Source organism: Frankliniella occidentalis, unplaced genomic scaffold (genome assembly GCF_000697945.3).
Source record: "Frankliniella occidentalis isolate FOCC.00 unplaced genomic scaffold, Focc_3.1 Scaffold287, whole genome shotgun sequence".
NCBI lineage: Eukaryota > Metazoa > Arthropoda > Insecta > Thysanoptera > Thripidae > Frankliniella > Frankliniella occidentalis.
Window position 1 is genome coordinate 186,395 of NW_026267413.1, and position 16,266 is coordinate 202,660.

The 16,266-nt window shown below is 41.3% G+C and overlaps 1 protein-coding gene across 1 annotated transcript in view; it reads left to right on the forward strand.

Moving 5' to 3' along the window:
* LOC113215499 (uncharacterized) overlaps positions 1-15,836 on the forward strand; it is a gene marked incomplete in the record, with an annotated part of 41,312 nt that extends 25,476 nt beyond the window's left edge. Inside the window, 6 exon segments of the mRNA XM_052273606.1 lie at positions 796-987; positions 2,828-3,052; positions 8,748-8,939; positions 10,455-10,535; positions 13,007-13,240; positions 15,244-15,836. Coding sequence (XP_052129566.1) covers positions 796-987; positions 2,828-3,052; positions 8,748-8,939; positions 10,455-10,535; positions 13,007-13,240; positions 15,244-15,540 — 1,221 coding nt within the window.
* Positions 15,837-16,266: the final 430 nt, after the last annotated feature.

Genomic DNA, 16,266 nt, shown 5'->3' on the forward strand with positions numbered 1-16,266 from the left:
AACTGTAGGTTTTGTTTGTACTTCCCAACTGTTGTTCAAAGTGTAGTTCGAAACTAACCCGCCGAACTGCAGTAAAACTGTGCAACCCGCGAAAAAACTATAGTCCAACTGTTGTAAAACTACAAAAAATTTGTAGTTTTACAACAGATTACTATAGTTAAACTACATGTTTACTATATCACCCATATGCATTTTGAATCTAGTCAAAGGATAGATTTTAACTAGATACTAGCTACAATACAAAATTTACATTATCCGCAATCAGAAAGTAGTCAATGTACATTTACATTGCAGAGGCAAATTTGGTCCGAGTGTAGTGAATCGCTATATTCCAAAATGCAGATCCTTCCACCCGGGTTGTCTTTAAAATGGCACACTTTTTTCCATAGATCTCTTGTCTGCGGCTATTGACAAACATTTTGTACCTTAAACTAGCAACAAAATGTTTGTCAATAGCCGCAGACAAAAGATCTATGGACAAAAATGTGCCATTTTAAAGACAAATTGTGTCATTAGAAGGGACAAAAATGTTCCTTAAACAAATTAAATTGTCCTCTCCTTGGAAACAAATTTGTTGCGGAAAAGGAGACGGATTTAAACGTACACTCGCTGGATGAACGCGTTAGTGTTACAATTTTTTTGGACTCTTCTCCTAAATCTTCAAAATTAAGAATCAAAAATATCAAACATACCGAAAAATACCGTATTAAACCGGTATTTTATTTGTCCTGAGCCCTAGAATTAAAATACCAGTATTTTACCGTCCCTATTAAAGATTGTGATTTTTCTCCCAAGGCTTTGGAGGCGGGTACGAGCGACGTCTTGGAACTGGAATTGTTAGATGCGGACTGGGCACACTCCTTGGACGGCAGTGACCGCTTGGTGCGCCTGCTGAAGAAGTACTCCGACAGTCTGCGCAGCGTGCACCTGACGAGCCGCCTTCTCGTACAGCCCAACAGGAAGGACAAGAAGTGGACTGTTCTAAAGGTCTGCTGCCTTGGGGTGCACACACTTAACGGGAAGGAACTTTTATTAAACACAATAAGTAAGAGATACAGAACATTTGAATGGAGATGTGGAACAAAACAATAAAACATGCATTTGTCCCTAGCAGTAATGGGACAAAAAGGAGGGGTCCGTAACTTAACATGAAACTCCCCTTTAGCGGCACGTTATCCGTTAAATTTGTAACTTATAACTTGTGACCATACAATGAAACGTTAAGAGCTAGACTCAAAATGCCGGAACAAGCTCCAACTAGCACCAGAATTTTTGACGACCCATAACTTTAACTTTTATTGCAAATTGTTAAACGTCACGTCATTTCACTAACGCATAACGCTAATGCGTTACACGTTAATTCATATAACTAACGCATAACGCTAATGCGTTAAGTTACGGACCCCTGACAAAAAGTAACGAATTTTAATTTTGCCATCTTTATTCATAATGAGACTAGTTTGTTACAGTAGCTTGCACGGTTCATGAGATGGCTGGTCATGTTTTAAAGGACCATTTTTTTAATTGTTCGGGAGAGACAAAACAGTTTTAAATGATAACAGGTCGACGTAGAAAAGAATGAAAGCAATGGTTTAGCTCTTAATTTCTTAAGGAAACAGAGAAAAAACGTTGTTGCACTTGGTAGTGTATACTTTGAGAGTACTTGAGCCTTTCAAGATTATACGTCATGAACACTGCAAATTAAAGTGTAAAACGCTGTGCTGCACAATTCTAAGTAAGTTTCAACATTTTAAAGTGTTCAAAGCTACATGATCAACCTTTCGAGTTAAACACTTTTGGGTCATCAAATTTACCATTAAACACTCTTTTCAGTCAACACATGAAGTGCACATGTGCAACGTAGTGTTAAACCGGATGTGCACGCCAGTTCAACACTTTATTTTACAGTGAAGACACACTGTTAAATGCTTGCAATCTAAATTCTTTGCAACGTTACATAGAATTTTTATCATTGTATTGAAAAGAAGTATTTCGTATTGCAGAGAAATTCTTTGCAAGCTGTCCAAACTATTTGTTCGCATTGCAAAGGAATAGTTTGCAAGCTTGCAAACAATTTAAGTTTGAAATATAACGCTTCAAAATTCTTTGCAAGCTGAAAAAGAAAATTGTTTGCAATACAAACACATAGTTTGCAAGCATTTTACAGTGCGTTCATTTTTATGGTGTCAATCAAAGGGTCGGATGTCAATAATATCATGTGTATCATGATCATAGTGACTTAAATTCCGTGAAATGAAACATGTAAGAAAAAAAAACATGAAAGAAAATGTTCGTTTTTATGTCGAAATCGATCAACAAGCAAAAATGGGTTTTTGTAAATTTACAACATAGTTTTGTAAATCGTAATTACCAAAAATGTTGTAAATTTGCGAGGATAATATTCAGTGAGATCAGCATTTGAATTATGGGTCACGCTAACGGAACAGCATACACACTAAATTGGAATGGACTTTTTTTGTCGACAGCAAGATGTATTTTTAAGCACATCTTGACAGGGTGCATTTTGACATCCTGCAAATGACAAGTTTGCGTCATATTCATGGACAATTTTTATTTTTGTCCACCGATAAAATGCAAATTTGTCATTTGTATGATGTTAAAATGCATCCTGTCAAGATGTGGTTAAAATGCGTCTTGCTGCGGACAAAAAAAAAGTCTATTGGACTTTAGTGTGTTCGGATTAAAGCCACCGAGAAAGGATTACACTTTTCCGGTCTTATCTGACACTTTCTTTGACAGACAACAGACAACTGACAACTCGGTGTGGTCTGGGTGTGTCTCTCACCTTGCAAATGCTTTTTCTCAGGTGCTTTCTCGAATGCCTCACCTGGAGCGCCTGCAGATCTACTACTGTGCCCCGAATTTGTACTTCGACACGTACCGCGGCGAGTTTAAACCAACCGAAGACTTGAGGAGCCCCAAGCGTCCTGCTTTTCCGGCCCTGAAGGAGATCGAGCTCGGTTTGTCTATCTATTGGTTCCGCCAGCAGTTCCTCTACGCAATGCTTCCCCTCCACGACAGCAGCATAACGGTAAGTGGCAAAGGGACCCTTACTGGTTACACGCTTATACACTTATACAGGATCTCCACACTAAAAGTCTATGGATTTTGTGGACAGATTGTCCACGTTTTTGTGCATGTGTAACTTGGTAACAAAATTGTCCATAATTATAGACAAATCGTCCATGTCCATTATTATTTACAAATTGTCCATAATTATAGACAAATTGTCCATGTCCATAATTATAGACTAATTATCCATAATTATAGACAAATTGTAGGCAAATTTACACACTACCGAATTGTCGATAGATTTGTAGTGCACAGAAATTCAACCACGGTGTCCTCAAAATTGTGTCTGATCTGTCCACAAATTTGCCCATAAGGCTATTTTGCGTCCAGCGTGTCCACAAATTCGTCCACAGTTGTCAACAAAATTGTTGACAGCGCCATTGGTAACAAAGGATTCGTAACTGGATCTAGAGACAAAACAAAGTCCATACACTGTAAAATATCAGCTTTGGATAACGGTGCCTGTACACTCTAAATGTCAAGGGACAATTTTGTCCGTAGATTTGCAACGACTTCGTGCACATCCAGAAAGGATGCAATTTTGTTCCGTTAATTGGACAAAATTGTGTGAAGCCTCACACAATTTGTCTAGTTTTACATGGTTGCCACAACTCTGGAAAACCTTGAAAACCTGGAAAACTCAGGGAAATAAAAAACTCTCAGGGAAATCAGGGAAAACTCAGGGAAAATGAAAAAAAGTCAGGGAAATTTGGTGTGACTGGTCCCCAAACTGCAGTCTATTCGCTGTGTAGATCAAATACACATTTTGACGTCCCAGTAGGGTGTTTTGTCCCAAAAATTTTCGCGCTCGCTTCGCTCGCGGTCTTGTATTACCAGTTAGGGGTATTTGTTTGTCCCAGTACTTCACCAGGAACGGTGCTTAAAACTCAGGGAAATTTGGGGAGAAATGGTCTGGAAATCAGGGAAAACTCAGGGAAAATGGAAATGAAAATTTTGTGGCAACCATGTTTTAGGAACAAAATTGCATCCTTTCTGGATGTGCACGAAATCGTTGCAAATCTACGGACAAAATTGTCCCTTGACATTTAGAGTGTAACGGCGTTCCGTACCCACTTTTATGGAGTGCTACTCTTAGTGTGTGCGATAACTTTAACACAAATGATGCGATAACTCGTATTTTGCGATTCCCCTGAAGTATCGCTTTTTTGGGTATGATAACTTTTTATGGCAAGGATTAGTGTACAGGTGGAGGAGCTGTTACTCCCTTATTTGTATTAAATCTCCAGCCTGTGCACTCTAATTCATGCGATAAAAGATTTTCATATTTTATTTGGTAATAATCTCCCCCTACACAAATTATCGCAAAGTTTTTGGCGATAAGAAGTTAATGTCCCAAAGAGCGATACTTCTTTGGAATCGCAAAACATGAGTTATGGCAAAGTTTTGTGTTGAAATTATCACAAATCCACTTACAGTGTAGTCTATGGACTTAATGTACATTGTGAATTCGAACCAACACTCTAAATGTCAAGGGACAATTTTGTCCGTAGATTTGCAACGATTTCGTGCACATCCAGAAAGGATGCAATTTTGTTCCTAAAACTAGACAAATTGTGTGAAACTTCACACAATTTGTCCAATTAAGGGAACAAAATTGCATCCTTTCTGGATGTGCACGAAATCGTTGCAAATCTACGGACAAAATTGTCCCTTGACATTTAGAGTGAACACTCTATTCTAACCGAGATTCTAACAGGTGAAGAAACACCGGGTATCCGACGGAGAAAATTCGAAAAATTTCAGAAATCAACCCCCGTGTTCTTGATTATACGACAGAAAGGGGTGTCTTGCGGGTGAACTAAATGACCTCAACGCAGTCGTAGCCACAAACACCATTTTTAGACTTTTTCCCAAATCGCGTCCGAATTACCTGGTGTTCTTAACGGGTTACGGGTTTGTTCATCTGCGGATAGAGAAAACATTTGAAACCTCAAACCTGTGCTACAGAAAATGAGCCATTTTGCCGCGAAACTATACTTGCACTCCTGGAGTGGTGTGAGTGGCTAGGCTAGGCTGCGAGTGTTTCCTCTTGGTATGACGGTATACCACACACACTATAGTGTCTACACTGTAAATCTGGGATGTCCAGCAACTGTGCGCTCTAAGTTGCACGACCCAGGTTTCTGTGCAACTTAGAGCGCACAGTTACTGGACACCTTGTGTTTTTGCCACCCTTTCCCTGCAAAGGGTCTAGGCACTGCCTCGGTACGGTGTCCTGTGATTAGACACCCCTTGCCGGGGCCCGTCTGCAGGGTAGGGTGGCAAAACACAAGGTGTCCAGTAACTGTGCGCTCTGAAGTTGCACAGAAACCTGGGTCGTGCAACTTAGAGCGCACAGTTGCTGGACACCCCAGATTTACAGTGTAAACACCCTAAATGTAAAGGAACTTTTTTGTACCTTAATTAGCAACAAAATGTTTGTCCGTAGCCGCAGACAAGAGATCTATGGACAATAACGTGTCATTTTATACACTCTAAATGTAAAAGAACAATTTTGTCCATAACGAGGGAACGGATTTACATGTTAAAAAATTGTTTCGTTAGAGAGTACAAATTTCAATTTTGTTCTATCCTCATGGACAAACTTGTTTCCTGTTTCGTGGATAAGACATCCCTGGTAAAAAAATTAAGAGACAAAGTGGCAATTAAGGGGCAAGTAAGTGGCACCAAAGTGTCAAAGAGCCCAAGTGGCATTTAAGTGTCATACAAATGGCAATGAAGGTTCTATTTTTGAAGGTGGCACTGAGGATACTTTAGAGTGGTTCCCAAGGAGTAATGAAGCGGTGAATATTAAGCGGCACTAGAGTGCCACAGAAGTGTCCACCAAGGGGTGAAGAAGTGCACATTTAAAGCTGTATTTTAAATGGTATTAAAGTGACACTTGAGTAGAAAGTTAGCTCTCGCTGATGAATCACCATGCTAACAGAGCCATAGTCTGGACGCTATGCCAAGACAATTTCCTGATTCGGAGGCGATGAGTGTACGCACTTGTCATTTTTGAAAAGTAAGGTTTACTAGCCCCTGCTGGGGACTTGTGGAACTTACACAACCGCAGTCTCAACAAAGTGTACCAGGGATTTGTCACTGTAATCCTGGAGTGAGATTTGTGACCTTAAAAGAGCGAGAGTTTTTTTCCAGGAGCGAGGTTTTCCAATTATCACCCACACACTGTTAAAAAAATTGCTGTAAATTTACAGCAAAAATGTGATTAATTTTGTTAGCAGCACATACTGTATTTTTACAGGCCTTACTGTAAAAAAGCAGCGTTAATGAAAATCTCGGAAACAAAGTTTCCGACCAAAAGCAGTTACTTTGTTTTGCTCCTGTAAAAAAAAAGTTGTAATAAGACGAGTGTCCTGTTTTGGAACGAAATGTGCTGCTAACAAAATTAACTTCTCCTTTCTTGTAAATGTACAGCAAAGTAGTACGTAGTAGTTTTTGTTGTGGGCCACTATGGGCCTAATGTCACAAGTTTCGTGAGTGTTCAAATGAAAACAACATTTCTGTTACATTACAGGAGTGTCAATCAGGCAGTATGTCGTCAGGTGCCAGTTATTTTTAACAGTGCATAGAGCGACATTTCTGAATCTATTGCTCTAATCGAGCGAGGAAATCAAACCTCGCCCTCTAGAGGGCGAGAAAATTTGGTGCAAATTCTCGCCCTCCAGAGGGCGAGAATCCTCGCTCTAGGATTTCCAGTGCGAGTGGACGTTTAAATCCGTCCCCTTTTTTTCGCAACAAATTAGTTTCCAAGGAGGGGACAATTTGTTCAAGGAACATTTTGTCCCTTCCAATGACACAATTCGTCTTTAAAATGACACGTTTTTGTCCATAGATCTCTTGTCTGCGGCTATGGACAAACATTTTGTTGCTTGTTTAAGGTACAAAAAAAAGTTCCTTTACATTTAGAGTGTTGACATATTGTGTCATTCGAAAGGACAACATGTTCCTTGTAAAAATTGTCTGCTACCTTTGTAAGAAATTTGTTGCGAACAAGTAACAAATTTAAACGTCCACTCGCTGGGAGAAATGTGTTGTCCACGAATCAGGAAACAAATTTGTGCAGGATGAGAGAACAATATTGAAACTTGTCCTCTCTAACGAAACAATTTTGTCTGTCGTTGGATGCGTGTAAATCCGTTCCCTCGTTATGGACAAAATTGTTTTTTTTACATTCGAGTGTAGGGTCAGACTTGAGCCGCACTGCATCTGCTGAAGCCCAACCGTTCCGCCTTAACAGAGCCTCCATGACGGACCAGCCGCCAACCAGCACCACGCCACAACGAAATAATTTGCAATCCAAGCCGGCAAAACGTTTCTTTTTTCTTTTTTTTAATCCGAACCTCTTGGGTCGTTTTTACCAATCGCAACATTACAGTAACAGCCGTTGTGGGCGGGACGGGTTGAGCGTCATGTGGGGGAAACGCTCCCAGCGACATGGACGTCCACTAGAAGAATATGGTTGCCACAACTCTGGAAAACCTTGAAAACCTGGAAAACTCAGGGAAATAAACTGTCAGGGAAATCAGGGTAAACTCAGGGAAAATGAAAAAAAGTCAGGGAAATTTGTTCTGATCGGTCCTCAAACTGCTATCTATTTACTAAGTAGGTCAAACCCACATTTTGACGTCCAAGTTGGTTGTTTTGACCCAAAATTTTTCGCGCTCGCGGTCTTCGCGGTTTTTCTACCATAGGGCCGTGGTGCTCGGCATCGGGAGTTGTTTGTTTACCCCTGGAACGGTGCTTAAAACTCAGGGAAATTTGGGGAGAAATGGTCTGGAAATCAGGGAAAACTCAGCGAAAATGGAAATGAAAATTTTGTGGCAACCATGAAGAATTAAAACTGGGAATTAATACGGGCAATTTGTCGGCGAATATATATAAACAAGGGGAATTTGAACGTCGAACTTCAACAAGCTCCCTCTCATTTCCTTAGGGACCTCCAGCCATAAGTTACAGAGAATTTTGTGCAGAAGTAAGGTAAGGACAATTAAACTCTGAAATGGATAAGAAAAGTCCATATAGGATAAAATTATCCGTGAGACAAACATACACATATCCGTAAGGTTCGGTGAAAAACGAAATATATCTTTATCCCTTACGAATCTACGGGTGTCTATATTACTGTTAATTTTATCCGTAACATGGACTTTTCTTATCCATATTACAGTTAATTTGTCCATACCTTATTTTTGCACAGAATTCCCAGTAACTTACGTCGGCAGGTCAGTAAGGAAATGAGGGTGCGGATTTTGAACAAGTGCAATTTTAACTACCAATTTAAAGTGGAGTAAATGAAAGTGGTACAATTTAAACGGGAGTAATTAAACGGAAGCAATTTGAACTAGAGCAATTTAAAGTGGGGTCATCTAAAGTGCAACAATTTAAAGTGGAGCAATTTAAACTGGAGCAGTTGAAAGAGTTTGAATTGGAGCACTCGATTTAATGTACACGATGATTCTACACCCAAAAACCCCTTGCGGTTCGTTTCACTGTTGCCAAGAATTATTAACTTTTTTTTTTTTTTTTTTGAAATATCGTACCAACGAAACAAATTAATTGCTGGCTTAACTTTTTGAGAGTGTTAATATTTTGAATGAAATAGTTCTAGTTGTCTTTTCGTATGTTTAAAGGACCATGAGTATGAGGACATTTGCGGAGGTGATCGTGAGGAAGAAAAGGAAGCTATGTTATCGGATATCCTGCATTACAAAGCTGATATTATCACCGGCCTTAAGATGGCCTGCTTTGGAGAGACGACTTACAGACTGCCCATACTGGACCTTTTTGCTGAGCTGCCCAATTTACGGGAGATTTACCTCAAGGTGAGTAAATTTCGTATCGTCTAGTTCCAAATAACTGTCTTTGCTTCGGAAAACATAACTGAAAGCCCTTCTCTCAAGCTGAAAGGGTTACGAGTAACCCCAATCCATTGACACACGGAAAAAATAGATAAGTCGTTACAACTAACTCATTGGCTAATCTTGGGATAGTCAAGAAAGCCGCGGCGCGGAACCTAATTACCTTAATGTACCATACCGGTTCACGGTGGCAGCTCACGCGTATGTATATTCAGCAGAGTGTGCGCGCGAGCCAGATTCTGGCTCGCGCTGGCTCGCGCAGTTTTGTGCGAGCCAGAATCTGGCTCGCGGGAGCCTGGCACCTTCGGCAATCTACGGGTCCCTTCCAGAGTTGTGCGATCTCGAAGGGACCCGGAGATTGCAGAAGGCACCTGGCTCGTGCTGGCTCTCACAAAACTGCCAGAATCTGGCTCGCGCGCACAACTTTGATATTAAGGTTTGCTGTAGCATGTAACTTTTGTCCCTCACAACTAGTTATTAGGTGCCCCGGCTAATTTCTTGACTATCGCAAAATTAGCCAATTTTTTAGTTCAGAGGACTAATCTTTTTTTTCTGTGCATGAAATATGTATGATTTGTTTCTTTCTTTTCTTCCCTCCCTCTCAGTGCCTTTTGTTACTTTACTCTTCTGTCTTTTGCATGACTTTTTTTTAAAACCTATCCTATGGATTCTGTGCACCTGCTTTTGTTGCGTCTTTTTAATTAACACTATCTACAAATTATATGCATATTTCATCAATTTGTTCATAACTACGAATTAAAAAAGTAACTTTCGTGAACGTGACGTGAAATAAGATGATACTACTGAGTTTGTGTAGTATACAATGTTCCGGTTCCTAACGGCCTGACAATGTCAGGGTTCATACCGGTCAGTGAAGTCAAGGAAAAGTTAGGGGAAAAAATCGGTCACTAGGAGTCAGTGAAATTCAAATTGAGCTGAGGAAAAAAAATGAAGTTTGCGAAAACTACTGGTCTCGACAGCTCAACTGAGCCTCCACTGCCGCCTTCGCTCGTCTGACTCCACTGTTAGCTGGTTAGCACCCCAGGGAAAAGGGTGCCAGAAAATAGCACTCTTTTCCTCTGGGCGCTTCACGGAAATAAAAGGCTTTGTTGTGGGGATCTGTTTGGTAGGCTAAATTCGATTGCTCGAATCGAGAATCCGATACTACAAGCAGGAGTTGGTTGTCTCCACCAGACACTTGTACGAAGAGAACCAAGCTGGAGTTTGTTCTTTTCGTGCAAGTGTCCGGTCGTGGCAACCAACTCCTGCCTGTGAGTATCAGATTCTCGATTCCAGCAATCGAATTAAGCTTATCAAACATAATTGATCCTCACAACGAAGTCATTTTTTCCGTGTTGATATTGGCACACTGTTAAACCAAGTGTTCGACTCTGAAACACTTGGAAGTGTTCAACTATTAGATAAACACCTAAAAAAACGCCTAAAATATTCACTGCTGTTTTCTTTCTATGTTCGTAGGTGGAGCACGTCGACGTGACCGAGAACTTAAAAACATTAGAACAAGTTACTCTTCTCTTTGTGGAACCTAAGAAGTCAGTGGTAAGCCAACACCCAGTAAACTAGTGCCTGCTTACTGACAAGCTGTGTAGGGGAGAGTGGGGCACATAGGACCATGGGGCGCATTGGTCCACTCTTCAATTTCTCTGCCAACCGCTGCCAACCGGGCGACCGGACACGCCACGGCCCGGGGCCGTGCGTAAGATGGTTTTATTTATTCCGTCGATTTCGGACAAACGGCTTCTACTTGCGTGCGTCTCATTCTTGCAAGAAACTAAAAAAATATACATCATATACCGTTGTTTTTAGACCACTGGATCGTCCTGATAGACAAATCCTCTGAGAAATCTTAGGGTGTGCCCTACCCCTATTTTGGCGTGGTCAAAGGATAAAGGATCGGCTCATCCCTAGAGAGTTGCCATACCCTGGTGCAATAAAGCATTCCGGTAAAGCTGAAATGCAGAAGAATGCAGGGAACAAGAAAGCGGAAGTCAACATGCTAAGGCATAGCGATTTCCGTTTTCTTCTTCCTCGCATTCCTCTGCATTTCAGCTTTACCGGAATGCTTTATTATCTGGGTTTTTAGCCCGCCCTTCTGCTTTTAAAAAAGCATTAAAGCGGGCTTATGCAACCGCTCTCGTGTCTGTCTGTCTGTCTGTCTGTCCGCCGTCCGTGTAAGAGGAAGGAGATGAGCTAGAGGTCTACAAATTTCAGGGTATCTTAGGGGTCACTCCTGGACAACGAAACGCCTGGTGCAAATCCTGGCAACCATCCCTAAGGGGTTGAAAGGGGGTAACAAAGAAATACGGGTTGGTCCAAAGAGTAGGAAAAAAATTTTTTTGGTATGGTTTTCTAAGGGGTAACTCGTGAAAGTAGAGCCCCTTGGGCGAAAATTTTGTCCGTTTGACTCTATCTTGCACCGTTTGGGCGCTACAGTGCTTTTTCGACGAAAATACGGCGAAAATGACCACGTTGCACATAAAGACGTACAGGGAGGCGTCCAATCGTAAAATGTCAGAGGAAGTACCCCCCCAAAACAGCACATTCTGAATCAAGAACTAGCCTCGGATTTGCCGTATCTTTCACTGTTTTGGCCTTAGAGGTGGATATATTGAAAACAATGGCAAAAAGTCAAGTTTTAAGACTGTTTGACAAACAATATACAATCTAGAAACTGCGTGGGTTAATTTTTTGTAATCAAAGCAGAAGGGTGGGGTGTAGTCACGGTGTTGCCCCGTTACAGTCTTTTGTCATGTCCAAGGAGCAAATTCCTAGGGCCGCAGGCCCCCCACAGGACGCTTTATTTGTACTCAAATATGCAAAGTGATTTACCGGTCACATTATTTATTTGATGATGCACTTCAGTAAATCGCGAGACTGAAATGGTCGGGCCGAAGGCCGAAGGCCCGACCATCGCCGCCGGCAGGCCAAGCAGGCCGGGCCCCTGCCGAACGGAGTTGCCGGCGCAGCGAAGTGGAGCTGGCAACTCCGTTTGGCGGAAGGGCGGGCCTGCTTGTTTCTTATTCATCCTGCGTTGACGATGCAGGGTTGCGGATGGTTTCCTGACAAAAAGTAAACTACAAGTTCATTACCAAAAAATATTTTTGCATCGGTTGGTTAAAGGGCTGGGGGCGAGGGGGCCACCACTGTGGTTTAGGATGTACACAGGATTACGTAATCACAGGGATTACACGTGAATTTTGAGGGATTACACATGGGTTTTGTTAAAGTTCTGGCTCTCAAACCACTAAATTTGGACAGCAAGATGAAATTTAGTGATGGTTTAGGTTTAAAATTTCGTCAAGTATTACACAAGGATATAGCACAATACTCAAGGATTACATAGGGATTACACCCTCATCTGTGCACAGGTTTACGCGAGTGGTGTCCCCCTCGGCTGGGGGGCAGAGGGGGAAAAAGAGGCCCAACGTTCCCCAGTCTCTCTTACCTGTTTTTGCATGTACATCCAGAAAAATGGAAAGTTGTAGCAACTTATTTAAGGTTACTTCAGGGATAGCCATAATGTGGTTTTAAAAAAATTACAATCATATAGTGGCCGGACGATATTTTCGTTCCTAAAACAGTTACTACGTTACCCCAACCATCACTTGATGGTTGTCGCTTAAGTACACTGCAAATCTTAGTGTATAACAAGTCGACACTTCAAACGGCATAACAAAGTTTTGCAGTTATAACTGCAAAACGTTTCGTTATTCAGGGGCCTGGTGCACAACATTTATACACAAAGTTCCCCTGCATAACAATTATTTTTTTTGCAAAACACTTTTTTCAACAATTACAACTGCCAAACTTTTTTTGTTGTTTCTAAAGTGTTGACTTGTGCACTAAGATTGGCAGAGTAACCTTACGTCGGCTGCTACAACTTTTTATTTCTGTTGAAATGCCTTCGTTATACGGTTTGTGAAAAATAATTCATCGCCGTGAGGAAAAGGGTGGACAGCCGTTCACTGTAAGATGACTCTTCTTCCTCTCATTCTGCTGACCTTTGCCAGGTCTCCGACGCTGTGGCTGTGATTGCTCGCTCGGCCGCGTGGGCTGCACTGCGGTCTCTTCTGCTCGAGGTGCCCGTCCAAGTCGTCAAAAAGGTTGCTTCTGACTGGAACAGAGTTCTGGCTGCCGTCGCCGCTCAGTGCACCGAACTGCGCAAGCTGGTAGTGGCGGGAAAAGGCTGGGACAAACCTACGCTCTTCTCGCTTCTCCAAAACAACGTGAATCATATCGAGCAGGTCAGATAAATGTCTTCCCACTCTCTAAAAAAATATGAAAATTACTGCGTGTCACGTTTGATACAAATTTCTGTATCAAAAACAGTACATACTTCTGTAACACATCCAAAAATATGTACACAATAACAGATTTTTGCATCTGTTACAAAAGTCTGTATCGTTATTTTACAGAATGTGTATCAAAAGTGATTTGGAAATTAATGCGTAACAATTTACAGGATTCTGTACTGATTTTTCTTTGTGCACTCGTAAGACGGTAGTAACTGTTACAATTACAAACACCAATCCTAACAATGACTCTTTGACCCCATTGTCAGTGTACCTGGTGTATTGAAAGTATTTTTTTAATTGGCCACTGACAACTCTTTTCACCAATACGGTATCGAAAAGAATTTCTTTTCTCAACACACTTTACACATCAGTGGTAGCAGTTAATATCAAGAATGTAATAGGTGAAAAAAAGAGTTAACTTGAAAATTGTTGATTTAAATGTACTTTCTCTCCGATTTTGAAATAGTCATGTTTCTAATTTGTTTTTATAAAGATATAAGTTTCTACCTGCTCTGCAAATCGATCATTGAGACAGTCCCACTTTTAAAAATGTAGGTCAAGTTTCTTCCACACTTATTTAAAGTGTGGGAATTCACTGCATCCAAGGAACATTCCCACATTTTAAACAGTGTGTCAAGCGTGTCTCACACTTTAATTAGTGACACTGTCCCACTGATATGTGTACAGACTGGTTTAGACGCAAATACCAAAAAAAAATTTATCTATCATAAAAAAAACTATTCACTCAATTAATGTCGTTATAAATTCGGAGAATTTCTTTTATACACTATAAATGTAAAGGAACTTTTTTCTGTACCTTAAACTAGCAACAAAATGTTTGTCCATAGCCGCAGACAAGAAATCTATGGACAAAAACGTGTCATTTTAAAGACAAATTGTGTCATTGGAAGGGACAAAATGTTCCTTGAACAAATTGTCCCCTCCTTGGAAACAAATTTGTTGCGAAAAAGGGGACAGATTTAAACGTTCACTCGCTGGGACAAATGTCTTGTCCACGAAACAGAAAACAAGTTTGTCCATGGGGATAGAACAAAATTGAAATTTGTCTTCCCTAACGAAACAATTTTGTAACTTGTAAATCTGTTCCCTCGTTATGGACAAAATTGTTCTTTTACATTTAGAGTGTAATTTTGAACCTTTTTTTTTTTTTTTAAATAAAAGTCGATGGAGTTACACAGTAAATGATCCTACACGTAGACAAATTTATCCATATAATACCACCACACAGCAGTTAATTTGACATAAACAAAATGTCATTAAGGGAACTGTTATTCCAGGAATACGGACATTCTAAATGTAAAGGGACAATTTTGTCCGTAGATTTAGAACCGATTTGTGCACATCTAGAAAGGATGCAATTTTGTTCCTAAAACTGGACAAATTGTGTGAGACTTTAAACAATTTTGTCCAATGTAAGGAACAAATTTGCATCCTTTCTAGATGTGCACGAATCGGTTCCAAATATGTGGTCAAAATTGTCCCTTTACATTTAGAGTGACGTCACATTCTTTTGGATATGAATCGTGTCACGTTCGTTGAAATGTTGTGTCGCATTCGTTTGAACGTGACTCAGGCTGACTTGATGCTCCAATTGGCGACAAGCTTGGCCGCGTCACGATAAAACAAATGTGGCACATTCCAACGAACGTGACACATTTTACATTGAAACGAATGTGACGTCACGTTCCTTGAATAACAGTGGGTCTGAGAGTGCAGAAACATTCACTCAGTAAAAACCACAGAAAAGTCTAGAACAGTAAAAACTTCTTAACTTTTTCTGTGGAAACCACATTAAAAGTACAGAATTTCCTGTACTTTTTCTGTGATACACCACAGGAAACGTACCGACGGTCTGTGTATGAAACTGACCAGAGTTTTTCTGTGGTTTTTTCTGTGTTTTTTTTTCTTTACGAGTGCCTCTCCCGCTGCAGGTGGACGTGAGCGCGTGCGACCAGCTCCTCCCGGAGCACCTGGCGCTGCTGCGTGACGCGCCCGCCCTGCGCAGCATCAAGCTGCGGCGCCACGAGCAAGCCGCCGCCGCCAGCCGCCCGGCCCAGCAGGGGCACCGGAAGAAGAGGGGCGGCAAGAAGAACAAGAAGAAGCCGCGGGCTGCCGCCGCGCCTGCCGCGCCTGCCGCGCCCGTCCCCCTCGAGGACACGCTGGGTCCCGCGGAGAAGGCCTGCCACGAGGCCTGGAAGGGGCGCGGCGTCGACGTGCAGTGGCTCTAAGTACTGCATGCTGCATTGCCCTGTCAGCTAATGTGACTTTCTCCCAGGATAATTTCATTTTTTGCATTTTTTTTCAAGTGACGTTATACACGTCGTGATGAAGGTTACATAATTTTTTGGTCTTTAGGGGCCGTATATCTAATAATTTCGATTTAGGACATCCGTCTATTAGTTCTATTTATGGAGCATTTACGATATGTTCTGTAGTAGTTTGCAGTTCTCTTTGAGTGTTACTTCCATTTATTTAAGTAAAGGTATACACTAGAAAAATAAACTGATTAAACGGTACTGTGCAACTGAGTTAACCTTCTTAACAAACGTCGATGCCAGCTTCCATTAGATAATGTATAGTAAAAATCCTAGAAATGTATATTGTCCCCTCCTTTCTAATAAGTACTGTCTTCTGAGTACGTCCCTAATACATACTGTCTTAACAGCTGCCCCTAAAACATACTAGTCCTGTAAAAAATAAGCCCTTCCGCTTCGCTGCGCCGGCAACTCCGTTCGGCAGGGGCCGGGCCTGCTTGGCCTGCCGATTTGTATCACGCGATTTGTTAAAGAACATGATCGAATGATGTCACTGTAATTTTGTCCGTAGATTTGCAACGATTTCGTGCACATCCAGAAAGGATGCAATTTTGTTCCCTTAATTGGACAAATTGTGTGAAGTTTCACACAATTTGTCTAGTTTTAGGAACAAAATTGCATCCTTTCTGGATGTGCACG